This window comes from Protomyctophum parallelum, assembly GCF_964188405.1.
Source record: "Protomyctophum parallelum genome assembly, chromosome: 17".
In the NCBI taxonomy this organism is placed as follows: Eukaryota; Metazoa; Chordata; class Actinopteri; order Myctophiformes; family Myctophidae; genus Protomyctophum; species Protomyctophum parallelum.
The window spans coordinates 19,946,238-19,973,762 of NC_139719.1; the positions used below are offsets into that span (position 1 = coordinate 19,946,238).

Here is a 27,525-nt window from a genome sequence, read left to right on the forward strand (position 1 = left end):
CCGCCGATTTGATGCGCAGAAATATATATCTAATCGGGTTAAGGTGCACACATGGAAGAAAAGTCAATTTTATCGGGGGATAGCCTACCTTGTTGTAGGCTATACTAGCCTACGTCTCCGTGAATTGTATGAATCAGCAGCAATCACATTATTGTTCAAACACCTGCTCCTCTGTTCATCTGTTGCTCTTATTTGGCTAATAAAATAATTAATAAGAATGAATGCAATAGCAAGTTGTTGCTGTTCTCTTCTCTCTCTGTGTGACTGAAGGTTGCCCCAAAAATTGTAGACAGTGATTTCCCCTCATGTTCTTTTCCCCCTCACTATTTGGTTCGCTTACCATGTCCACGTGTCATTTGTTTACATATTTGGTACGCTTAACAAAGTCCAGTGTGAACACCAAACGGACCAAAATCAAAATGCAAATATTTGGTCCTTGGTCCTTGATCCGGACCTTCTAAGCGAACTTTGGGTGTGAAAGCGCCCTTACTTATAACGGAGTAGTTCTATATTGCAGTATTGATACTTTTACTTAAGTAAAAAAAGTGTGAGTACTTTTTCCACCACTGATGTGCTGCTCCCAAACCATTCACCATAGTCTCCCTGAGGTTGATCCTATGCATCTGTGTCACTAAATCAATGCCATGCGTCAATAAGGGACTGCATTACTTCCCACAGTCCTGCCAGACTCCATCCGTCTGCAGCAGTGGCGTGCACAGACATTTAGAGGGGCAGGTGCTCAAGTGAAAAAAGGGCACCTTGTGCAGCGCATGGAACTGGCCCCGGTTCCCTTAACAGTGTGAGATTTATAGAATTATCAAGAATTGATCAATGTCACCATGGTCCACATACTGAACACTGTAAAAAAAAAAGAAAAAAAAAAAGGGGGTTTTGTTTTTTCAAAAGGGAACACTGCTGTACAGAGGGCAAGGGCAGGTGGTGCTCTAGCACCCCCTAGTGTCTATCTGTGCACGCCACTGGTCTGCAGCCAAATGCGTCTCTAATGAAGATCACTGCAGGAACTCACAGGGGATTCAGGTTCCACATATACTATACCGTACAGCCTTCATTTAGAAGACTTGACAGCAGTGTTGATTTTAGTTTTAGTCATCGTCCCTTGAATAGTTTAGTTCTATATAGTCACATTTTTGTCACCTGGAATGATTTGGTGTCAGTTTAGTTTTAGTCGACTAAATATCATACGATTTCAGTAGACTAAATCTACAGTTGATTTAGTCGTCTAAAATGCATTTTGGCGGGCCTTGATGCCGTCGTAATGACGCAAGCTTGTAGATCTGCTATCTTTTTTTTTTAATCATGAAAATGTGTCCCAAATTTGGAATATATATATTTTTTAACTCAAATATTTGCTTCTGTGGGGGGGGGGGGGGGGGGTCCCCTGGAACAACATATTTTCAGATTACATAACACTTTCGGGGGGTCCTTGACATGAAACATTGAGCACCACTATAACACAGGAAAACATAGGTATTTCAGAAAACCGTCAGACTTTAGAAGACATTGTTTTTTAAACATATATATATCTCCGTTATTTCCCCCCGATCACGACTCACGACGGGGAGAAATATTTCCGGTTTCTCGGTCCTCTCTCCGTGACTGACTGACCGACTGCGGCAACCCGCATGCAGACACTAAATCCTGAAGCCTCTCTCTGTCACCACGGAGCTTATACTGTACATAAGCATCGCTCTAACAGCTCAGCGTATACCTTTACTGTACCGCCATAGAACGGGGCCATAATTTGAAGGAATCGCGGCTTATGTACAGTAGGCTTACCATACGTCCTCTTTTGCCCGGACAAGTCCTCTTTTGGGGGGGCTGTCCGGGCAGTCCGGGGGGGTTTTATAAATTCCTTCAAATGTCCGGGGGTTTTACACGTATCTCCTGTATATGGGCACGTTCGGAAATACCGCACCGGAGCGCACTCGCCCATTAGTTTGCATAATTGCATTGCACAGTGCGCTCAGTGCGTTATTTCCGAACGAGCCCTGTGTATCGCTACGCTCACAGACCATTCAGACCAATGTGTATTAGAATGCACGTTCAATGGTTTGTAGTGGAAAAACACTGTGAGAGGTGGACTTCCAGCCCGAACCCCGGAATGTGTATTATTCATAACTCTAGTCTGCATGTGCTGCGCGCTGACAGCACTTGTCCCGACCGCAGGCTGCAGATACACTGTTGCGCTCTCCGTGAGGAAAGCTTGAAATGCCAAAGAACTATCTCATCATCATTGACATGCAGAAAAAGTATAGGCTACTGTTTTCTTAGCTTTGTGACTGACCAATGAGAAGCAGATTGTATTGTCTGCAAAGGAACTATGTGTCTGTCACAAATAAAAGTTATGTCCTGCAAGCCCATGTCATGTCAACAACACAGACAAGGCAGCTGTGCGCGAGGTGAGTCCTGCAAATTAAATTGACCCAATATTATTTTGTACAACCTAGCAAAGCATAAGATAATGGTTTGGAGAATAGGCTGGTCTCTCTTTTTACAAGAGATAAGCCATTGCATACAGGTTCTTAAACTTTTTAATTTCAAGGACTTAGGACCCCCATAACTCTGAGAGTAAAACCAAATGGACCCATAAGAGTCCCATTTTATTCCATTTGTACAGTATCAGAGTTAAAAGTTATAAAAGGGTCCATTTGGTTCCATTTGTACTAGTACACTCTCAGAGTTACAGACCTGTAAGGGTCAATTTGGGTCCATGTGTTACACTCTCAGAGTTACAGACCTATAATGGGTCCATTTGGAACCCCCTCAAGGAACCATGAGGGTCCCTGGATCACACCTTTTGAGAGCCACTGCTTTAAATAAATACATAACTAATATAGAGCATATTTGATCAAATTTAGGAGCCAAACTTTTTTGACAAATTAATTTAATTCAAACAGAACCGCGCACGCACGACACATGCACATGCACGACATGCATGTGCACGTGCACGCGCACATGCATGCGCGCATGTGTCCTCTTTTTGGTAATTCAGAATATGGTATGCCTAATGTACAGTATGTGTGCTTTCAGCCATTTTAGGCGGGAACCCCTTTGGTGGTAGCACTATGCTATGCTTTAGCTATTGGAAAATAGCAGATCTACAAGCTCATAGCTCATAGCTCACGAGCTTGTAGGTCTGCTACTTTTTTTTAAATCGAAGAAACGACTGACATAGAAACATAGCTTTTTCAGAAAACGGTCAGGATGTAGAAGACATTTTTAGAATCTGATCTCGGGTCAAAGTGGGTTAAAGTGTGTGTGTGTGTGTGTGTGTGTGTGTGTGTGTGTGTGTGTGCGTGTGCGTTATAAGGAGTGTTTACCTCTCTTTAATGAGTGATAGGAGAAACGGGGAGAGGGAGAGAGATACAGTATATAGGGGGGGGGGGGGGGGGGGTGGGGGTGGGGGTTGTGCTAGAAGTGCAGTTGTAGGCAAAAAGTCAGGCCTTGTCAGAGAGCATTAGCTTCCACAACCTCTTCGGCAGCAATGCAGCCCATGTAGCCACAATATATCCTGATTCCACTTGGGGTTCTCTCTGGGAGCTCAGGGTGATTATGTTTAAATGGATGACATACTGTATATATAGGGGCAAAGCGGTGATAAATCGCCATGTTCTCATTTTTTTTACATAACTCACTGCTTTTTAGCCATGCTGCATCGTCTCCAGTCAAGTCTCCCCACAAACAGCGTCGGACCGCGGCGGGCGGCCATTTTGTAACTTTTCTGCAGCGTATAATTGTTGGAGGAGGAGCTCTCGGGAAACTTTTTGTCTTATATGACGCGACACGTTTTGAGTACCCCCCCCCCCCGTTGCATAAAGTATTAACCCATTCTGACCTGAGATCAGATTCTAAAAATGTCTTCTACATCCTGACAGTTTTCTGAAAAAGCTACGTTTCTATGTCAGTGGTTCTTCGGTTTTTCAAAAATAGCAGACCTACAGTACAAGCTCATAGCGCGCCACTCGGTGGGTTAGCGCTATGAGCTTGTAGATCTGCTATTTTCCAACAGCTAAAGCATAACACAATGCTAACACCAAAAGGGTACTGTAAAGGCACTTCTCAACAAAAGAATGCCAGTGAGGGATATGGTGTGAAGCTCTTTCCAACGTGTGGTGATGATGACAGTAACTCAGGTCGTCTCGTTGAGTCCATTTAAAAGGTTTTATTTTTGCTTGCAGGATGGATTAAGTATGACAGAAAAGACGGGTACTTAAACTGTAACTTAAACAATAAACTGGTGCTACAAAATAAACAAATTCAATCCTAACAACTGAAAAACAAACAAAACATGCACGGTTGAAAAACTGTGTGGCTTCCCTGTGTCGTTTCCTAAACTCCCTGCTGCCGTGCACCTGTGATGCATACAAGTAGGCTGTGCCTGTGATTGGTTGAACCCGCCTATGCCCAGGTTGTCATAACAACTTCACAAGAACTTAACCACAATATAAAATCATCAAATTGGCTACAACAGGTACGTTCCCGCCCCAAAATGGGTTTAAAAGTCGACTGAAACACATGGACTCTATAGCGTCCCTGTTCTGGGCATCATGTCGCAATATATTGGCAAACATTTGGTGATATGCATAGCTCTACCTGTTGTATTGTTTTCACTTCTTCAAATGTGGGAAAAGTTTGGAAAATTCCTTTACACCCCCAAAGTATATATATATATATATATATATATGTGTGTGTGTGTGTGTGTGTGTGTGTGTGTGTGTGTATAAACAGCTTCATGTATTCATGGTGCGGGTATACAGTGTGGTTTGGCAGTGTGTAAACCGTCTGCTGTAAAGACAGAAAGGTACAGTGAAGGCTCATATCCAGTTTTTGGTGATATACAGTTTTTGGTGTAGTTTTTAAAGGGTTGGAAAACGACACCATTGCGTCAGTCGCGGTGATGATCAGCTATCACCGCGGACACAACAGAACCATCTCTCTCACAAGTCTTTTCACTCTGGAGCTATCACCACCCCGTTCACTGATTGGTCTAGAAGTTGGGTAAACCACAGGGAGGCGGGGTCAATCCGCGAGTACGATGGCCTCAACTATTATCACCGTTTTAGGTGATAAGATATCACCTAAAACGGTGATAACCTATCACCTACTTTTTTTGTACTGTCTTGGTGTTCTGTGTTGTTTTTGATGTGGGTGTTGAACTGTTGAACAGATTGTGAAGACAAATATCCTTCGGGACAATAAAGATTATTATTATTATTATTATAAAAACGGTGATAACCTATCACCTAAAACGGTGATAGCCTATCACCAAAAACTGGAGTATGTATGAGCCTTTACAGTGTAGCGCCATCCGTCCGTCCACCAGCTGCAGCTATATAGCGTCGTCCCACGTGGGCCCTCCTCTCCTCAATGTCACTCACTGTATAGCTGTATACTGTACATACTGTACACATGCCTTCTCTCCTTATCTGTTTTCCCTCCTCGCCTCCGCCCGGCTACTGTAGCTGTCTCTGACTCGTCTGTTATCACGCTGCCTTTCCCAGGTTGGGCAGGAAGATAAATAATAATAATAATAATCCTGATTTTTTTCTTTCTCCTTTCCCACTGTCAAATAAACAGACCGTCTCTGACTCTCTCTCTCCCCCTCTCTCTCGCTCTCTCTCTCTCTCTCTCTCTCTCTCTCTCTCTCTTCTCTCTCTCTCTCTCTCTCTCTCTCTCTCTCTCTCTCTCTCTCTCCTGACTGTCACTCCTCATCCATGGCTGACAGTCATCCTGGCAAGGCAGACATGGTTCTGCTGGCTCTTTTCGACAGGATTTGACCCCAGTAGCTTCTCCAATTACTAAGGGAAAAATGATAATAGATATATAAAATACATATATATATATATATTGTGTGTGTGTGTGTGTGCACGCGTGTGCATGTCCGTGTCCGTGTCCGTGTGCGTGGATAATGATCCTCATTATTGATGCTCAAAATGCTCTGCATGGGAAGATAAGCAGCAGGGATTAAATGAGAGAGAGAGAGAGAGAGAGAGAGAGAGAGAGAGAGAGAGAGAGAGAGAGAGAGAGAGAGAAGCATGGAGCGAATCCAAGGCAGGGAAAGTGACAGGTGTGTGTGTGGGGCAGAAAGGATTTTAGCTATTGTATCAAACTAGAAACATACGCACTTAGACATACATGCATTCACACAGTGGGCTACACAAGCACGTACACACACACACACACCTGCAGTCAGCCCCTCGAGCACGCCAACACACACACACACACGGTACATAAATAGTGCACGGGAACGATGAGGAAGGCCGCCATGAAAGCGGGGGCGTGTGTGACAGACAGCAGAATGGTGCAGTGAGATCCAGCGAGGCGGAGGGGAGACTATTATCCCATTCTGACCTGAGATCAGATTCTAAAAATGTCTTTACATCCTGACAGTTTACCATTCTGACCTGAGATCAGATTCTAAAAATGTCTTCTACATCCTGACAGTTTACCATTCTGACCTGAGATCAGATTCTAAAAAATGTCTTCTACATCCTGACAGTTTACCATTCTGACCTGAGATCAGATTCTAAAAAATGTCTTCTACATCCTGACAGTTTTCTGAAAATGCCATGTTTCTGTGTCAGTCGTTCTTCGATTTTTCAAAAATAGCAGACCTACAAGCTCGTAGCCGTAGGGCGCCACTCGGTGGCGCGCTATGAGCTTGTAGATCTGCTATTTTGCATGACATAATGCTGACGCCAAAAGGGGGTCCTGCCCAAAATGGGTTAAGCGTGGGCAGCGTTGTCGGGAGGTTTAGGGAACGCTATATCCACAGGATGATAGAAGGTATAGGGACGCCCCCATCACGGTTTTCTTGCTCCCGATCCGATTCCCGATCAGTGATTTTGAGTATTCTGCCGATAATATCGGCCGATAACACTTACTGTACAGTGTACGCAATATCACGATAGTACAATATCCAAAATCACAGACAACATCCTAGTCTAATATGATAGGATGTTGTCTGTGATGTTGCCATTAAATCATTATATCATGATATTAGTAATATCATGATATAATGATTTCATGGCAAGTAAGATCATTGGAGACAAACAATTGCAACTTCAGGACATATACAACCGCTCCATAACCAAAAAGGCATTTACAGTAGATTTACAATGATTCTACCCATCCTCTTCACTCTGAATTTGACTTGTTGCCATCGGGCAGGAGGCTTAGGGCAAAATTAACTAAAAAGAAGGGTTACAAAACTTTGTTTGTGCCAACTGCGGTGGCCATTTTAAATATATTTTATTTTTTAAATAGTCTAATCCCCACTGTTCATGATCACTGTTGCTGTGTTAATGTGAATGCATTTTATATATAATTTTAATGCACCTGTGCATTTTTCGTAATGTTTTATTGTTGTAACTGACTGCCGGTGTGCCAAAGACAAATTTCCATTTCATGTCAATGTAACCCAGGTCCAGAATATAGGTTAACATGGGCTAAATCACCCTTTACAATAAATATATAAATACAATGGATTAAAATGGGCTAACTCATCCTTCAATATGAATAAATAAATTACTGTTAAAAAGTCCTCAAGTGACAATTAATTCATTCAGTCATATCCCCTCACTACACTGAAATGTACACAGAAAACACCCTCAGATCAGTTCATCCTAATTAGATGAGAGACATTGCCCAAACTGGTCTGAACGAGTGTCAATTGAGCCTGTTGCCTGTGTGCAGGGACAGCAGGTGAAATGAGTCCTAAACAATGAGAGAGAGAGAGATAGAGAGAGAGGGAGAGCAGAGTGAGAACAGAGGAGAACTGCATAGTGCAGACAGAGTGAAAAGCTAAACTTCTGTTTAAGAAAATATAGAATAATAATGTCAGTTGTGTAGAACAAAACACAGCATTAATCACATTAGGTTGTCGTGAGGAGCAGCTTTTGAGTCATCTAAAGCAGCACTGATGTGCTGATTTCATTTGCAAACCCTGGTGAGTGACAAACAGTGTTTGATGCATTACAGTACAATCCTATCCATTTCCTCCTAGATCTCAAAATGACATCCATGGGTACCTACGGGTATTTATGTTAGACACACCCACAGACACACCCCCAGATTCTCAGCCACACCCACAGGTTTATTGTGGAGTGTGGCGTAGCTATTCAACCACCAGGTGGCGTCGGCCCATGATGAGCAGAGCTATTAAGTCTTAATAGCTTCTAGCAATATGCAGTGGTGGAAAAAGCATCACATCACAGAGGACCCCCTGTTCTGTGGACCCCCTGTTCTGAGAGGACCCCCTGTTCTGTGGACCCCCTGTTCTGAGAGGACCCCCTGTTCTGAGAGGACCCCCTGTTCTGTGGACCCCCTGTTCTGAGAGGACCCCCTGTTCTGTGGACCCCCTGTTCTGAGAGGACCCCCTTTTCTGTGGACCCCCTGTTCTGAGAGGACCCCCTGTTCTGAGAGGACCCCCTGTTCTGTGGACCCCCTGTTCTGAGAGGACCCCCTGTTCTGTGGACCCCCTGTTCTGAGAGGACCCCCTGTTCTGTGGACCCCCTGTTCTGAGAGGACCCCCTGTTCTGTGGACCCCCTGTTCTGAGAGGACCCCCTGTTCTGAGAGGACCCCCTGTTCTGTGGACCCCCTGTTCTGAGAGGACCCCCTGTTCTGTGGACCCCCTGTTCTGAGAGGACCCCCTGTTCTGTGGACCCCCTGTTCTGAGAGGACCCCCTGTTCTGTGGACCCCCTGTTCTGAGAGGACCCCCTGTTCTGTGGACCCCCTGTTCTGAGAGGACCCCCTGTTCTGTGGACCCCCTGTTCTGAGAGGACCCCCTGTTCTGTGGACCCCCTGTTCTGTGGACCCCCTGTTCTGAGAGGACCCCCTGTTCTGTGGACCCCCTGTTCTGTGGACCCCCTGTTCTGAGAGGACCCCCTGTTCTGAGGACCCCCTGTTCTGAGGACCCCCTTTTTTCATATGCCATCTGAATTAGTTAAAAGCAGGCTCTGTACCCAAACATGCCTGTATTTAGCCTGTCCTGGTTTGTGCTGATTAAAAATGCTAGTCTGTTGCAATCTGACAGTTTTTAGTAGTCTTTGACTCTCTCTCCCCACAGTGTCTACTGTCTAGCCAAACAGGTTATGTTAATTGTATACAGTAGTCAGCCTATACTACAGAGGCTACAGCGAGAGAGAGTGTGTGTGTGTGTGTGTGTGGGGGGGGGGGTCCTGTAGGTTGGAAGGTCACAGATTCAGTTGTTTTCTTTGGCAGTATTCTGCAGTCCAGAATTGCAGTAATCAAGCCCAGAAAAAACAAGGGCATGGATCAGTGTTTTTGCATCATCTAATGACTGACAGGCTCTGATTCATGCAATATTTCTAAAGGTAAAAAATAAGGCAATCTTGGTAACATGATTGTGTGAATACTTTCTACAAGTCAGGTTGCCAAGTCTGCTTATTATTATGATTGATATTTGATACTCAGTTGTAGTAATAGTTACTATTACTACCGCTAAATATTAGCTATTATTATTACTTCTATCGCTTTCAACAACAAACACGAGAAACTTTCAGCTTCCTGGGGGCCTCACTGCCTGTCTGTCTGTCGGTCGGTTTTCATGTTCCATTTAGGTTATTTTTTATTGTAATATGGGGTATTTGTAAGGGAATTAAAATGTTCAGAAGTGACAGACTACACTACAGTATGCATCCACTGCACACAAAATGAAGTGGAAACTGAGTTACATGTCCTAACCGTACAGAACTTCTGGGCTGTATGTTTTGATTAATTGAATACACAGGACCTCAATGGAAACAGGCCATATCTTGGGGTTAATCCTTTTGGTAAATTGTGCTTTTATATAGCGCTTTTATCACAAGCGCTTTATATCATACTCTTGTTTGTATTCAACTTTACTTTAGGTGCGTGTTTCTTGCAAATAAAGTAGTCAATCCATCAATGAGTTATACAATGGAATCCTCATTTATCTCTGAGAGTGTAGCCTACAGGAGTCTGGTTTGAACTTCCAGTCAAGAGTCCTGGCTATGAGACAAATGCAAGCAAGCACATTGGTAGGTTTTTGAGATTCATTCTTTAGATGCTAAATGAAAAATATAGGAACCAGGGTGAAATGTACTTCACGTCAAACTGTAGGTGCTTTCCTGTGCTTCCCCCCCCCCCCCCCCCTGCATACCGTTCATAAAGTATTAAATCAATCAACATGAACCCTAACATTAGGTTGTTTGTTTTGAATGTATCATTAGTTTCCACTTTCCATTTAGTTTAGTTTTTTATTGTAATATGGGGTATATAACTGATTGATTAATTGACTCGGTTATTTAACAGTTTGCAATAAACAAGCACAGAAACTCAGAAAGTACATCTTGGTGTGTAGCGAATCTTGTGGACCAGACCCATTGCAAGATGCTGTACTCTGTTGTCAACCCTAAGCCCTTCCAGCCTTTCAAAGTGTGGAGGTGTTAGTTGGATTCGGGGGTTGAGGCCAAGTAGTAGCCTGACCAGCTTATTAGCATGTCTAAAGAGACACTTGAAGCTGGAGATCTGTATGGGCTTCACTCAAAAACCTGAGTAGACCCCAGAATTGTTTTAAAGAGAAAACAAATACCCCTGGAAAAAGTACTAAAAGTACTACTTTGGTAATTACAAGTAAAAGTTCGTAATGCAACATTTACTTGAGTAAAAGTACAAAAGTAACAAAAGTAGAAATTACACTTTATGCATAATATACCATTGCAAATTTTCAAATATATATAATTTTTAGAAAATAGCAGATCTACAAGCTCACAAGCTTGTGTAGCTATATGGCTAAAGTTAATGTGTGTGTTTGTGATGTGATCAAAAATCTACAAAGTAACTGGGGGTAATGGGGGTCCCTGGCATATCTTTTCAAATGGGGGTCCCTGGCATATCTCTTCAAATGGGGGGTCCCTGGCATATATTTTCAAATGGGGGTCCCTGGCATATCTCTTCAAATGGGGGGTCCCTGGCATATCTTTTCAAATGGGGGTCCCTGGCATATATTTTCAAATGGGGGTCCCTGGCATATCTCTTCAAATGGGGGGTCCCTGGCATATATTTTCAAATGGGGGTCCCTAGCATATCTCTCCAAATGGGGGTCCCTGGCATATCTATATATTAAAAGAGTTTTGCAGCATGTTTTTTTTATTACTTGGTTAATTTGCAAGCTGGGATGTATAGTTGCTCTGGCCTCTGTCCTACTGCCACCTACTGTCCGTTTATTATATTACACAGTGGGTGAAAAAAACACACCCCTTAAGACTAAACCACACCCATCAGAGGTGTGGCTTCCAGAGGTACCCAGGTTCTTTTAAAAACCTATAGGTACCTCTAGGTACTGGCCTGGTACAGACGAAGGGGACAGTACTGTAGCTGCTAGGTGGCTAACATGAGGGAAGCCCCTACTGGTGACTAGTTTGTTTGTTCAATGAAGAATTAAGTAATGCAACTGTAATTTACAGTTTGTTTGGAGTTCAGCTAAAAACGTTTTTGCACTAAAGTGTATTATAATTTATTTTGGTAAAAATAATGTGTACTCAGTGTCAATCACACCCTCTGCCCTGTGAGGAACAGTGCAGGACTGGACAATTAAGAGTAGCACACACCAACTCTCTGCCCTGCAAGGAGCAGTGCAGGCTAACAGTAGACAGACACACACTCACTCACTCACTCACTCACTCATTAAAGGTGAAGGCACTTTGTGTCTTTTGGACTATTTCATAGCCACTAAGTGGTGTGTAGGGGTTTATTGTCAATTGATGTGTTTATTGTTTTGGTTATTGTGAATGTGAAGTGATTATTTTTGGATTCAAATTCAAAGAGCAATTGATTGTGAAAATTGGATGGATACTACTGAACTGGTTTAAATACTGCAATTGAATTGCATATGGTGATGTCAGTCAGAGTAGTTGGGTGCACCCACAGATTAAAAAACCCTAGGATATTTAATTTGTTGTCTAATGTCCTATGTTTGTGAGCATTGTTTTATGTTTTGTTTCTTATTTCAATTTATATAGAAGTATTTGAGCCGGCCAACTCAGTGACTTGCATCTGGTCTCATCATTTACCCCTCTGGCTCCAGTAGACGAACCTAACTAGTCCAACGTCTAAAGGCTCATACATAGTCTGGATTTACGGTGGTGGCGTGACCACCGAACTACAACATGACGTCACGAGCCGCGGTGAAGAGCAAACCACCGCCACCGCTCCAGCCCTTCTCTCTGTTTTTACTCACCACCGCTCAACGTTATTTCAGCTCCGGTGGTCAGCTCACCACCGGAGCGGTGGTCACCTCACCACCGAAAATCCAGACTATGAATAGGCCTTAACCCTTCATTGTAATTTGGTAGCTGTCCTACACTACCTATATGACACAAGTGTTACAAAAGCAATGCTGGATGGCGGACGTACGTCTTTTATCACACCAGAATCTCCTCTCCACCTGACCTCATACAGCCCAGTGGGCCCACCCACCTTGAACAACCAATCACCTGACCTCACACAGCCCAGTGGGCCCACCCACCTTGAACAACAGCCAATCACCTGACCTCACACAGCCCAGTGGGCCCACCCACCTTGAACAACAGCCAATCACCTGACTTCACACAGCCCAGTGGGCCCACCCACCTTGAACAACAGCCAATCACCTGACCTCACACAGCCCAGTGGGCCCACCCATACCTTGAACAACCATTGACCCACATAGTAAGCAAATGGGTAAAAAAAATCAGCCAGTGTAGCTGCTTTGTTGCTGCATGCTTTACACACAATTGCACAATTTCAGCTGCCTTCTCACCAACAATAAAACATTAATCTTTTCATAGACACCATTTATTTAATTCAGATTTAGCAGGGAAAACTTGGTATAAGATCCGGCCCTGCTCCTCAAACTATCCGACAAACCAGCTAACCATCATCGTACCTGGAAGTTATGAGGGAACGCCCACTGAGTGGCAAAAAACTACTCTCTGGCCTTGACAGCCCATACATCCAAACAGAAAAGTCCTGTCTGATTGCATTAAACAATGTTAAACTCACCGACATTGCAGCCGTACGAAAAGCTTGAATTGTCCTCTTTCTATCTGCAAAGTTTTTGTGTCATAAAAATCCTCCATAGAAACGTTATGAGCTACTTTCTGTCAAGGAATGCCCTGCATTTGATTATTTTTCTAGAGTGTCAGAGTTTGGAAGTGCTTGTTTTTAATAACACAACATTTCGCTGCCTGGCTCCTGCATTATGTGACATTTAGAAACGGGTGGCACGCAGGGCGGTTGAGTGATTTCCAACGAGCGCTTCCAAACTCCAACACAACAATGTGTTTCCACTCAGTCTAGATGAGGGGGGCGTGTCCTGGTGGGAAAATCACGCATGTGCATATACTCTCTATTGGGGTGTCAATCACCATCGTTAAGACGCTGAATAGAATCTCTGACTCTCTGAGGGAGATTTGTCCCGGGCCGTTCGCGATCGCAGTCTGTTGACGTGTGTGTGTGATGTTGTTGTTGTTGATGAGGACAGTAGAGAAGTGACCATTTTGGAAGTGGCATGTACATTTGACCACAGTCTGGAAGAGGCATTCCTTACCAAGGTACTTAAGTACCATGCTATTATACAGCTTGGCTACAGATGTAAACTACTTGTGTTCATATTTGGAAGCCTCGGTAATGTCCACAAATCAGTCGTGAGGGGCCTGCAGATGCCCCTGCATGCCCAAGCCGAGAGCTATTAAGGCATCGGCCAAATTCTGTTCGGTGTCTGCAATAATTGGCAGTCACCATATATGGAGAAGGCGATGCTTTCTGTACCCGTGATCTGTATCCTGAAGCACTTGTTGTAGAGTTTTCTCAAGTTTGCGCATTCACTATTGTTTGTGTTCAAGAAATGTCTTGTAAAATGTGAATACAAAAAAATATGTTAAATGTGTGCGTGCGTGTGTCCGTCCAGGTATGTTAAATGTGTGCGTGCGTGTGTCCGTCCAGGTATGATGGTATGGTATAAAGGTATGATGGTATGGTATAAAGATGTTAAATGTGTGCGTGCGTGTGTCCGTCCAGGTATGCGCATCCTGGTCACTCTGCTGCTGGACACTCTCCCCATGCTGGGCAACGTCCTCCTGCTCTGCTTCTTCGTCTTCTTCATCTTCGGCATCGTGGGCGTGCAGCTGTGGGCCGGCCTGCTCCGCAACCGCTGCTTCGTGGAGGACAACTTCTCCTTGTGAGTGTCGCCGCCGCCGTACGTTCCATATCTGCGTTGACACACTGCACAGTTTACAGACCATGGTGACATTGATCAATTCTTGATAAAAGAAGCTTCTAATATGTTATTTATGCCCCAAAATCTATAAATCTCACACTATTAAGGCAACCGGGCCGCGCTGCACAAGGTGCCCTTTTTTCACGTGAGCACCTGCCCCTCTAAATGTCTGTGCACGCCACTGGTGTGCGTGCATGTGTGTGTGTGTGCGCTCCAGTGTTGATTTTGTCGCCTAAAAAGACGACGAAAAATGTTCGTCGACTACCTTTTTTCGCTGACGAAAACTAAATGGAAACTAAATGAAAACTAAGCTATGATGACTAAAATTTATAAGACTATATTTTGACAATTTTGTCAACAAATACAAACTAGACTAAAATGTTATGGAAGAGACTAGTGGACAAGATATCTAGTATAAGTAAAAGACACAAGTCATTTTACACTTGGTTGCATGCTGAAAATAGCAGATCTACAAGCTCACAATGCGTCACAGTGCAACGCATTGTGAGCTTGCTGATCTGCTATTTTCAGCAAGTGTAAAATCAGCCATTACGACCTAATACGACGGTCAATTTTTTTTGTTGTCTTTTTTAGATTTGTTTTTGTCTGTTCTGCCTTTATTGATACTATCAAGTGAAGAATGACAGAATTATGTGCATTCTCGGTCGCCCGCCAAATATGGCGAAGACGCTGTTACTTTATGCCCCTGAAGGGTGTGTGTGTGGGTATTTGTCTGGGATTTGCTGATTGCATTCTGTACAGCACCTTGTAAATATTTGTGTCCTGACATTGTATCTCTTACGTATCTGGATATAAATGATTAAAATGTGTGTGCCGTCAAGCTTTATATTTATATTTTATATTTGAGTGCACACGCCTGGAGGTGTGAAGTTCACTGCCGTGGGGGAGAGAGGGTGACAGCTATAGCGGTCAGTTTTGACTGAAAAACAACAGGCAGAGATGGTATAAGTGGAAAAAATAAGGGTCCGCAACACTGGTATGAAAAACTCAGCTCCGCTGGTTTATCGATTCAACGTTTTGATCACTATAGGATGTTCTTCAGGAATGAAGAAGAAACGTTGAATCAATAAACCAGCGGAGCTGAGTTTTTCATACGAATTTACAATTTAGGCATTTAGCAGACGCTCTTGATCCAGAGCGAACAAAAAGCATGGCATACATTTAAAAGCAAAAACAAAAAGCATGGCATACATCACATATATCAAAAGTAGTTATCATGAATCATGTATAAACTAAGAACCTAACAGTGGAGTATCTATGTCGACTATACATACTATACTATATTATATATTATACAATATACATGTGTACTATAAAGTGCTATGACTACATAAAATGCAATTCTAGTGCTGTCTACGTAACGAGCTATAAGTCTGTCTAAAATAACAATGCTAACCTAAGTCTACTATCTGAGTCTACATAAAGTGCTATCTAACGGGCTAGGCTATAGGGCAAGTGCCACGGGCCATGGTGGAGTCTGAAGAGGTGGGTTTTCAGACTACGGCGGAAGATTAGGAGTGAGGCTGCAGTTCTGACCAGTGTTGCGGACTCTATTTCTTCCTCTTGTACTGCCTTTTGTCCAGCACCTGGTACTAGAGTGGAGGTGCACGCCTCCTATATATATTACCTATAGTGAGAGATGGTATAAAGTAAAAATGAAAACACAAAAAAAAGATGATTTGAATCGAATATTTAGGAAAAGTCATGGGAGGGGAACCTTCTGAGGGCTTCGACGTCAAAGACAATCCATCTCAAGATCTCAAAATGAGCCAGAAAGACCAGTAAGACCTCGCAGACACACAGAGTGTTGGAGTCTCTTTCATACACCGCCCGCCATCATTATTGATTTAGTGTTATTGATATAACAGAGGGGGCTGACAGGGAGCAGATGGGGGTCAAGGTGTAACCTTGACCTCTAGTGATGTGTGGGGGGCGATAAGGTGGCGCTCTGACGTCCACGAGCAACCCATTTAGGCCTGAGTCTTCTGAAAGAATATATTATATTCAAAGATTTATGCCACATTTTAACTTTTTTATTTTATTTTTTTATTTGGGTTCCCGTCCAGAAAAGACCCGTTCAAACCGGGACCGCTTCTGTGTGTGCGCGTCACTTTTTGATTTTAAACCGCTTTAGCTATTTATTTTTAAATACTTTGGTCATTCAAAAATAGCAGATCTACAAGCTCATATTTACTTACTTTATTTGTTTATTTGGACAGGACAATGCATTTCACATGGACGTAAATACACCAGATATAGCACAGTTGCTCATTTTCATCCGCAGTCCTCACAGGATATAGCGCGGCTAATCTTTCAATATACTGTAGGCTATATATGTTCATTTTTTTAAGCGAACATTTGTAACTCAAATCTTTGCTTCTGGGGGTGGGGGAACCACTGGCATTAAAACAAAACTGAAAAAAGAAACTGTTGAGGATTTATTTAGGAGACATTATTTTCTGGTATAGAATGGGCCTCATCGTTGGCAGGTCTTGATGGGTTAATGACCCCGGCCGTCTGATATCGCGGTGATGAATGGGGACACAGACAAGGCTGCCTCATAATGAGAAAGACCCCGGCCGTGTGGGCCCGCTTGGGCTGTATATATATCCCAATTAGACCTGAGCTCGATTCTATACAAATACCTTCTAAACCTTGACCCAAAACATGTTTCTATATCAGTGGTTCTCAAACGTTTTCATGTCAAGGACCTCCAAAAATATATGCAATTGGCTGCCGAACCCCCGTCTGAAAATATGTTGTTCCAGGGCCCAGGGCCGTGGCTCAGCGGTCCAGGCACCTTGTCTGGTAATCCAGTCTGGCAGTGTGCCGCGGGTTCGACTCCCGATCCCGACGGCCTTTACTGCATGTCACCCATCCCCATCTCTCTCCCCCATTTCCTGTCAGCCTACTGTCTGTCCCTCCATGAAAATAATATAAAATAAAGGTGAAAGCCACAAAAAATAAAAAACGTTCACTCTGAAAGTATATATATTCAAAGATTTGCGATTTGAAAAAATAGCAGATCTACAAGCTCGTAGCGTGGCACTGCCGCGCTACGAGCTTGTAGATCTGCTATTTTTCAATAGCTAAAGCATGACATAATGCTTAAAACACCAAAAGGGGTTCCCGCCCAGAATGGGATATATATATGATGGGACACGGGTCTCCCATGACTTATTCATACCCCCGGTGGTGCCGTCCGTCCGTCTGTGCCTCCATTACACTTCGTCTGGCAGGATTTATGACGTCCTACAGCAGCCAGTATATTAAGCTTGTGCGTAATGGCTTGACTGATATTTCTTTTTCTCTAGTCGTCATCAATTTTTTTGAGGGATCCTTTGCAATGCGTCGCCATTTTTTTTGATGGCCGTGGCATTTACATATGGCTCGTTTCGGGGCCCCCCGACCCAAAAAAAAAAATGTTTTATAAAAGTGCCTACTCGTGTGAACTGAGTTACGGGCGGGGCATTTTTTTTGCAAGCTTAAGTAATGTACTTTAACGTGTCTCTTATAACCTTATAACCCTGACGTCGACATTTTTAAAAATGTTTTCATAAATGTTTTTATGTCAGTGGTGCTCAATATGTCAAGGACCTCCAAACATTAATTGGCCCGCCGACCCCCCCCCCCCCCCCCCCCCCCCCCATCAGAAAATATGTAGTTCCAGGGACCCCTCAGATTTGAGTTAAAAACCTTCGCACTGAGAGAATATTCAAAGATTTTTGCCGGATTTTCACGGGGGGTTTTTCAAAAACAGCAGACCTGCAAGCTCATAGTGCTAGATCTGCTATTTATCAATAGCTAAAGCATAACATGATGCTTTAAAACACCAAAAGGGGTTCCCGACCCCCCCAAAATGGGTTAAATGCTCATCTTCTACACAACACCCCAGACGGGAGCCGCATTGCGTGGCACTGCACGCGAGGCCCGTCGTGTGATAAAAGTGAACAAGTGTTGTACAGTACATGTACTCAGCAGCACTTACTGTACAAGCCAGATAGCCTCCCCCCCCCCTCCCCCCCATGTCTGCTCAGCCGACAGAAGCTTTTGTTACGCAAGCATGCCGGGAATGCGTGTGAGAGCCATATAAATACATAAGTGAATATGCTGATTGTAAGAGGTGGCGGAGGGTTGGTTGGGGCTGGGCTGTGTGGACAATATGCAGCAGGAGTGCAGTGGAGTGGAGACGTGAGCCCGCTGGTAATTGCAGCTACTTGTGCGGTTAATAAAGGCTGTCACACAGCCTGTGAGCACAACGTATGTTGACAGACGCCCCCAATTATCCACCGGCGTCGGAGATGTGCACTATCGTCGGAGAGATATAGGGCCGGCTGTGGCACGGCATTGTTGCACGCGCGCAGCATGAGCACCGCTCACACCAAACCACACACACACACACATATGCCAGTCGCAAATGTGTGCACGCGCCACGCTCATGCACACACACACACACGCGCGTTTATAAATAGACGATAACGCACAGGGCAAACGCATTTCACAGTGCGACTGACAGACAGTCATGGATAGTATGTCTATATGGATGAGTGTGAGATAAGTAATAATCTTTTCACAGAGACGATCCTGATGTCGAGTACCGCCACCCTGTGTGTGTGTGTGTGTGTGTGTGTGTGTGTGTGTGTGTGTGTGTGTGTGTGTGTGTGTGTGTGTGTGTGTGTGTGTGTGTGTGTGTGTGTGTGTGTGTGTGTGTGTGTGTGTGTGTGTGTGTGTGTGTGTGTTTTTGCATGCACACACACAAGCACACGCACACACACACGTTACTCAAGTATAGTACTTTAGTGGAGTATTTCCAGTGTCCAGTACTTTCACTTCTACTCCACTATACATCCCAGAGGCAAATATGTACTTTTACTCCGCTACAATGATTTGAAATGTTTGTAGATTTTGATTGTTATTACAACACAATGTACACACAATACATTAACCACTTCAGTCCTATCTACACATTTCAGTCATTTGAAAACCTGTGTAACTGCATAATTCTACTTTTAAGTACATTTGATACTTTTGTACTTTTTAGTTCAGGTTTTTTTGGGTGCAATAAGGGGCATTTCTCGGCCCCACCCCTCTCACATTGTTTATATTTGTTTACACCAGGAGGGGGTGGGGTGGAGCTGAGCGGGCGGTGTCGTCATATGCCCTCACTGGGCTGCATTCAAGACACTTGCCTTGTGTCTGACACCTGACTTGTGTCTGAACACAGCTTTGATGGATGTGTTCTGCCCCCCCTCCCCCCCCATCAAACAAAGATTGTGGTCAAACCATATGGTCTTCCATTGGAAATGCATTGGAGCGGCCATTATACACAGACACAAGACAGATACAAGACTTGAATGTGTAAACGCAGCCCAGTAAGGCCACCCCCTCCTGGTGCTGCGGCCATCTTGGAAACAAAACGCAATATAAACAATGGGAGAGAGGCGGGCCTGAGAAAGGCCCTTATTGAGCTCAGAAAACCTACACAAATAATAAATACAAACACATCATTTTTAGATGAAAGGCACAGGTACAGGCATACAAAAAAATGCACATAAAACATAATTGAAATTCTTTGCCAACTACAATCAGTTGGCAAAGAATTTGAATTATGTTTTATGTGCATTTTTTTTTGTATGCCTGTACCTGTGCCTTTCATCTAAAAATGAAACTAACTAACTTAATTCCATGACTGGATCGAGAGGCATTTGCAGTGCTGCAGCTTTAGATTTTCTTTTTGCAGATAAGTAAGCCTGGGACCGAGGCTATGCAGCTATAGTCAAGTCTACCAGGCAACTGCAATCTACAGCCATGTCTTTCTCGCGTTACGTCTCGTCCTTTTAATTAAGGATAAACCCGACGCGCTCAAATGCCAATAAATGTGACATATGCCGACAGTGTCGAGGCAGCGCAAAGTGGGGACCGCTTCTTCTTTTTTTTGTCATATGGAAAATCACGGATTACCGCCAACTTCACTTCCTAACCTTTAGGCTGCGCAGGGAGGCAATCTAATATACAGTGAGTAATGTCATAAACGTGCATGCAGGTCAGTGACAGAGACAGACAGACAGAACAGGAGCGGAGGAAAACAGCATTTGTCACGTGCGTGTCCAAACTCATTCCAATGACGTCGTGAGCAATGTTATTTAATTAATGCTTCACATAATCACAGCTTCAGGTTTTCGTTCATTAATCTTGTTGTATATTAAATGAATAAACATTTTAATAATTGCATATACAACTAACACACAGTGACAGCTGCTTGCAAGTTGCATGTGTGTGTGTGTGTGTGTGTGTGTGTGTGTGTGTGTGTGTGTGTGTGTGTGTGTGTGTGTGTGTGTGTGTGTGTGTGTGTGTGTGTGTGTGTGTGTGTGTGTGTGTGTGTGTGTGTGTGTGTGTGTGTGTGTGTGTGTGTGTGTATGAGAGGGGGGTGAGGCGGTCAGCAAGGCAAGGAAGACTTGATGTAACTATGGTTTCCAAGATCGTACTGCAGTTGTTCATGTCGCAAAAACGAGGGCGAGGCTTGATTTCATAGGGCGTGCCAGATAGATTTCAGCCGTCACATTTATTAACGTCGGAACGAAATTAAGGAAGGATCAGCTGTTTGTGATCACTTTATAAATGCCGTGGCGACGTGGGTGTACTACGAAACCTACACTCGAATCTGTGGCACAGAAGACATTTTTAGAATCTGATCTCAGGTCTAAATGGGTTAATATAAAAACCAGTACTTTTCCCACCACTTGGAGTTGATGTTGTCACATTTCCTCCTCCCTCTCCCTCTCCTCCTCCTCCTCCCTCTCCTCCTCCTTCTCCTCCTCCGCCTCCTCCTCCTCCGTCCTCCTCCTCAGTCCTCTGTCGCTGGAGCTGGGCAAGTACTACCACACGGAGAACGACGACGAGAGCCCGTTCATCTGCTCGCTGCACACGGAGAAAGGCATGCGGGAGTGCCACCAGGTGCCCACGCTGTACGAGGAGGGCGGCGTGCAGTGTCGCCTGGACGCCGACGCCTACAACGCCACCGACAACACCACCTGCGTCAACTGGAACCAGTACTACACCAACTGCTCGGCGGGCCTCGTCAACCCCTTCAAGGGCGCCATCAACTTCGACAACATCTGCTACGCCTGGATCGCCATCTTCCAGGTGAGGAGGTGGTGACGACGACGACTGTCTGTGGTGTTGACTCGTTCGTCCCGACTGCCAACCGCGACGGGAAATGTTTCCGTCGAAGGAAACTAAGTAGAAACTAAATGAAGACTAAGCTGGTGACTAAAACTAAGACTAAATATATTGAGAATTTTACATTTTCGTCAACAAATAAAAACTAGACTTAAATGTTAGGAAGGGACTAGTGGACATGAGATCCAGTGTAAGTCTTTTTTTTCATAGCTCCACCTCCAAGGTGGATTTTTGCAAATCACATTTTTGGAACAAAATGCCTCAAATCATCCAATTGCCATCAAAGGCGTCAGAACAAATAGCTCCCTTTTCACATTGGCCTATTATAGCGCCACCAGGAGGCCACAACCTGACCTGCCCTGGTGGAGATATACCTGTGACCCGCGGGGCAATTTTTTCTAGTTATGGCTCAGCCACTACTTTACACCACCCAGAAACTAAACAATTGCATAATAGTTGTCTCGATAGAACGAAATTGTATAAAAAAAACTCACGTTTTTTTCTTTTAGCATCAAAACGTGCGGAAAAGGCGAGGCTGTGGCGGTGGAAAAGGCTAATTGCTCCAGCAGCTGCTCGCATCCGAGGAATAGAGCTTATAGGATTAGCAGGTCGTTACAGCCGTACAGCGAGAGAGAGAGAGAGAGAGAGAACTCACTAAAATCGAATTCTCTTCACACCATTGCGGTTCACTTATCTCCGCGTTCATCTTCAAATCCCTCCGTGAACCCCTCCTATCTCCTGTCAGTCAAGACAAGAAGAAGGGGGCGAGGTAGTAGCAGTGTATCATTTGTGGAGGATGAGTGTCAGTTTGGCTGAGGTGAGCTTTCCCATACTGCGCTGTGCTTCTGGGGAGAGTGCCCCCCCCCCCCCCCCCCCCCCGCGCGCAGCGAGCCTGGTGTCAAGGCTTAACATATCCTCGCTATTATGTGAAGTGTTAATACGCTGTGGTTAATACGCAGTGGTCCACAGTGTGGAAAGCCTGACATATACCTATACAGGATAAAAAGGTCCCTTGCACATGGGGAGTGCTTTTTTCCTTTTCTTTATGTGCGATTCATTCGCCAGAACGAATACGGTATATGTATATATCGTTTTAATTGTCAGTTTGTATAGTCACGTCGCATTACGCCTGACACACAGAACGACGCGGATATATTACACGGCCGGTAAAGTCACACTTATTCGTGTTTTAGGAGAGACGGCGAATAAAATGCGTCGAGCTATATTTGTACGAGGCGATCGTTCGACTGCTCTATGAATAGTTTGAATAGTTGTGTCCCCATTTTGGGCGGGAACCCCTTTTGGTGTTTTAAACAATATGTTATAATTTAGCTATTGAAAAATAGCAGATCTACAAGCTCATAGCGCGCCACCAAGTGGCGCGCTACGGGCTTGTAGGTCTGCTATTTTTGAAAAGTCGTAAAAATGTGACGCAAATCTTTGAATATATATATTCTTTCAAAGTGAATGTTTTTAACACAGGTCTAAATGGGTTAAGTATGATACACTTATTAACAACTATTAAATAAATCATCCTTGCCCTCTCTCTCTCTGTGTGTGTGCGTGTGAGCGTGCGTGCGTGTGCATGTGCGTGTGCGTGTGCGTGTGTGTGTGTGTGCGTGTCTAGGTGATCACGTTGGAGGGCTGGGTGGACATCATGTACTTTGTGATGGATTCTCACTCCTTCTACAACTTCATCTATTTCATCCTCCTCATTATCGTAAGTCCTGCTTCATGACAGCAGCTATATATGCCGCTGCGTGCGTGGCTGCGTGCGTGGCTGCGTGCGTGCGTGGCTGCGTGCGTGCGTGTTTTGGGTACAGTTCAGCGTGCATCCATTCTTGACTCTTGACACTCTAAAGGACTTTAGCAGCCCCCCCCCCCCCCCCCCCCCCCGTCATTTTTATCCCATCATCCCCCAACTCACAGCATTAGTTGACATGATACTGTCGGCCATTTTCCGAAGCATATACCTCGGTTTGTTTGGTTTTCGAGAAAAACTATAACACGGGATTGTGGCCATTATCCAATTCCATCGCTTTCAAGTGCAGTACAGTGTTGATTTTGTCGACTAAAACTATGACGATAGATGCTATGATGACAAAAAGTAAGACTAAATATATTGACAATCTCGTCAACAAATACAAACTAGACTAAAATGTTAGGAAGGGACTAGTGGACAAGAGATCCAGTATAATAAAAGTACAAGTCATTTTACACTTGATTGCATGCTGAAAACAGCCGATCTACATGCTCACATCACAATGCGAAGCGCTGTGAGCTTGTAGATCTGCTATTTTCAGCAAGTATAAAATCAGCCATTACGACGGCATCAAGGCCCGCCAAAATACATTTTAGTCGACTGAATCAACTGTAGAGTTAGTCGACTAAAATCTTGCGATATTTAGTCGACTAAACTAAAACATTTCAGGTGACTAAAATGTGACTAAAACTAAATAAACTATTCAAAAGACTTTCTACTGGCAGATCGAGGCCGCAAACATGTGCTTGAGCACAGTGACATTTCCTTCACAGAGAACCTTTTTTATTCAAAGATATTGCATTTTAATGCAGTTGAAAGCGCGGCTTGATTTCCAAAAAAGGTTAGCCCGAAAATGTCCCCGGAGAAAATATTGATCTACAAACAAAATCCAAATTGCCCACGTCTTCTTATGACGGACCGGTGACAGAAACTTCAAGGAGGATTCATCACATTTCAGTCAGAGACAACTCTCGGATCGGATTAACCCATTTTAGACCTTGAGGACGATTCTATGAAATGTCTCCTAAATCCTGACAGTTTTCGGGAAAAAAAACATGTTTCTATATCAGGCGTTCTCAAACATTTTCATGTCAAGGACCCCCCCAAAAACATATGCACCGACCTCCATCTCAAAATGTGTTATTCCAGGGACCCTCCCCCCCCCGAAAGCAAATATTTTAGTTAAAATGTTAGCTCTGAAAGAATATATATTCGAAATTTGTGCCACCTTTTCACGATTTTTCAAAATAAATAGCAGATCTACAAGCTTGAGTGCCACACTATGAGCTTGTAGATCTGCTATTTTTCAATAGCTAAAGTATAACATTAAGCTCAAAACACCAAAAAGGGGTTCCGGTCCAGATTGGAATGAAAGCGTAACGGTATTCTCTGATATCTCTGAAGCATGATCATGTCTTGGCGCTGCAGCTGTGTATCTGCGCTATAGCTCCGCCTGGGCTTCCCATAATGAAAGGGAAAAAAAATGAAATAAAACAAATCCAATTTGGAACATAATAACTACGGTATGCTTTAGAAAATGGTTGGCAGTATAAAGGTAAATTATGCCGCGATCAGTCCTAGTCATTCGGCTCTACATTATGTTGCACAGCAGCAGCCATGATGGTACCACAGGTACCAATTATACTGATTAAGGCTCTGTTCCGTTTATTGTATATAGCACAGTGGTTCTCAAACATTTTATTCGACTGTGGCTCAAGAGGTAGAGCAGGTCGTCCAATGATCCACGGGTCGGAGGTTCGAATCCCGGCTCCTCCTGTCTACATGTCGAAGTGTCCTTTGGGAAAGACACTGAACCCCAAATTGCTCCAGATGTGCTGGTTGGCACCTTGCATGGCTTCCTCCGCAATTGGTGTAGGAATGTGTGTGTGAATGTACAGTAGTGCACAATCTATGTAAAGCGCCTTGGATAAAGGCGCTATATAAATGCACCATTTACCATTCCAAGGAGTCAGGACCCCTATAACTCTGAGTGTTCAGGTTCAGGTTTTCTGGGTGCAATTCACCCTTTGTCAAGTCCCACCCGTGCAGGTTGTGCCCCTCTTTGCACCCGTTGGTTGCCGTTTTGTCGTTGGACAAAAATCCTCTCTCTCCATCCACTGCCATTGAAATGACGTGTTTTTCAGTTGCAATCGTGCGTTCAATTCTGTGCGTCTGTGCGTTCAATTCTTATTTTAAACCTGGTGTCAGTAAAAAGGAACATCACAGGTGCAGCACGGTGACTGGGCATATCATATAATTGTTTTTAGTTTTCATCAAAAATGATGTTTTAGCAATTTCAACATAAACTATATAGGCGGAACCAGGGAGGAACAAGGTAGAAAGAGCCCTGCTGGTTATTCAGTCAGGGACCAATAAGAAGGCTGACAAATAATCCTGGTCTCTAAAACTACCTCCCTCTGGCCAGCCGGGGCACCTGATGGAGGGGAAAGGAACTGGTTGGAATAACGTGTTCCTTCCACGCGCTACGTCCAACCAGGGAAACTCCCCCCTGTCAGGTGTAAAGGAGCAACTTGGACACTTAGGCATGAAGGAAGCATGAGTTCAAGTCCGTTGCTCTCCCTTGTCCCCCATATATGGGGACTAGGTTGGTGGAGGGTGTGTAGAGCCCAGGATCACATTAGATGATTGACACAAGGGTGAAAAATGGGTTACAAAATCGTGGGATAAAAAATATATATATAAAAAAAAAAGGCTGACAAAGGGTGAATTGAGCTCAGAAACGTAAAAGAAGAAAAAAATACAAAAACCACTGAGGCAGCGTCTCCCCCTCCCCCCCCCCCCCCCCCCCAGATCGGCTCGTTCTTCATGATCAACCTGTGCCTGGTGGTCATCGCCACGCAGTTCTCGGAGACCAAGCAGCGGGAGAGCCAGCTGATGAAGGAGCAGCGCGCGCGCTTCCTCTCCGAGGCCTCCACGCTGGCCTCGTCCTTCTCGGAGCCGGGCTCCTGCTACGACGAGCTGCTCAAGTACCTGGTGCACGTGGTGCGCAAGGGCGCCAAGCGGGCGGCGCACCTCTGCCGCGCGCTGGCCCGCCGCGCGGGCCTCAACGTGGCCCCCTCGCCGCCCGCCGGCTCGGCGGAGGCCGCCCAAGAGGGGCCACCGCCGGAGGAGGAAGGCCTCCAGGTATGGGTGTGTGCTGTGCGGCGGCGCGGGTGTTGTGGGTTGTGTGTGTGTGTGCGTGTGTGTGTCTGTGCGTGTGCGTGCGTCCGTGTGTGTGTGTGTGTGTGTGTCCAGCTGATGCTTGTTGACGCTCGTTAATGTTATATACATCAAAATCGATTTTGTTTCCGCGCTCATTTCACGTTCATTTCCGGTTTCATAAAAGAAAATGCTTATCGACGCGTATGTCGATTCTACGTCCGAGCATAGACATGGTAACGCCCCGCCTGCCTCTGATTGGCCTAAACCGACACTGCCCGTCTTGCCTGGTGGAAAGCCTGGTGAGGCGAGGTTACTCCGTGGTGGGAAATAATACGTAAGTACAAGAGAATGGCAACACGCGACAGTAACTTGTAACTTACATTTTTGTAGAAGAGGCAAACTAATATTGTTTGTGCCGTTTGCTTTGATTGAATAATTGATTGAACGTGTACCATGATTTGATGTTCTAAATGAAAGTGGAAACTAATGCTATTACTAAAAAAGATAAAGATCAGGGTATTAATCTAATTATAGTAAAACTAATACTGTCAAGGGCAAAGAGACCTTTTTACAGTACAAGAATGTTTCAAGTGTACACATGTATATACAAATAAACAGGCCAACGAATAAACAATATTAGTTTGCCTCTTCTACAAAAAATAAAAGTTACTGTCGCGCGTGCCAAGCTGTCATTCTCGTACTTGTATTATTTATTTATGTCCCACCAATAACCTCTTGGCAGACTATCCAGCGTGTATCTTCCACCTCGGAGGAAACTCTGGTATAAGACCGCCCGGCAGTGTCTGTATATAGGCCAATCAGAGGCAGACGGGGCCTGTCTATGCTCGGACGTAGAAAAGGATATATGCCTTATCAACTATAATCGGTTAACCCATTTTGGTGTTCGCATTATGCTATGCTTTAGCTTTTGAAAAATAGCAGATCTACAAGCTCATAGCACGCCACCGAGTGGCCACCACCTCCACTAGGGATCTGGTTTCACTCACACCTCTTGAGCAAGCTTCAAACGGTTTTAGAACAATAGCTTCGGATTCAGATTGTGAAGTGTAAACATTCCTGAGGAGTCTACAGAAAATGATGAGACATTTTACTAACTTAGCCTAGTAGTACGTTGG

At 44.4% G+C, this 27,525-nt stretch overlaps 1 protein-coding gene across 1 annotated transcript in view; it reads left to right on the forward strand.

Moving 5' to 3' along the window:
• cacna1g (calcium channel, voltage-dependent, T type, alpha 1G subunit) overlaps positions 1–27,525 on the forward strand; it is a 382,705-nt gene that overhangs the window by 181,715 nt on the left and 173,465 nt on the right. Inside the window, exons 6-9 of the mRNA XM_083787505.1 lie at positions 14,067–14,226; positions 21,135–21,429; positions 23,093–23,185; positions 26,039–26,371. Coding sequence (XP_083643631.1) covers positions 14,067–14,226; positions 21,135–21,429; positions 23,093–23,185; positions 26,039–26,371 — 881 coding nt within the window. The remainder of the gene's footprint in view (positions 1–14,066; positions 14,227–21,134; positions 21,430–23,092; positions 23,186–26,038; positions 26,372–27,525) is intronic.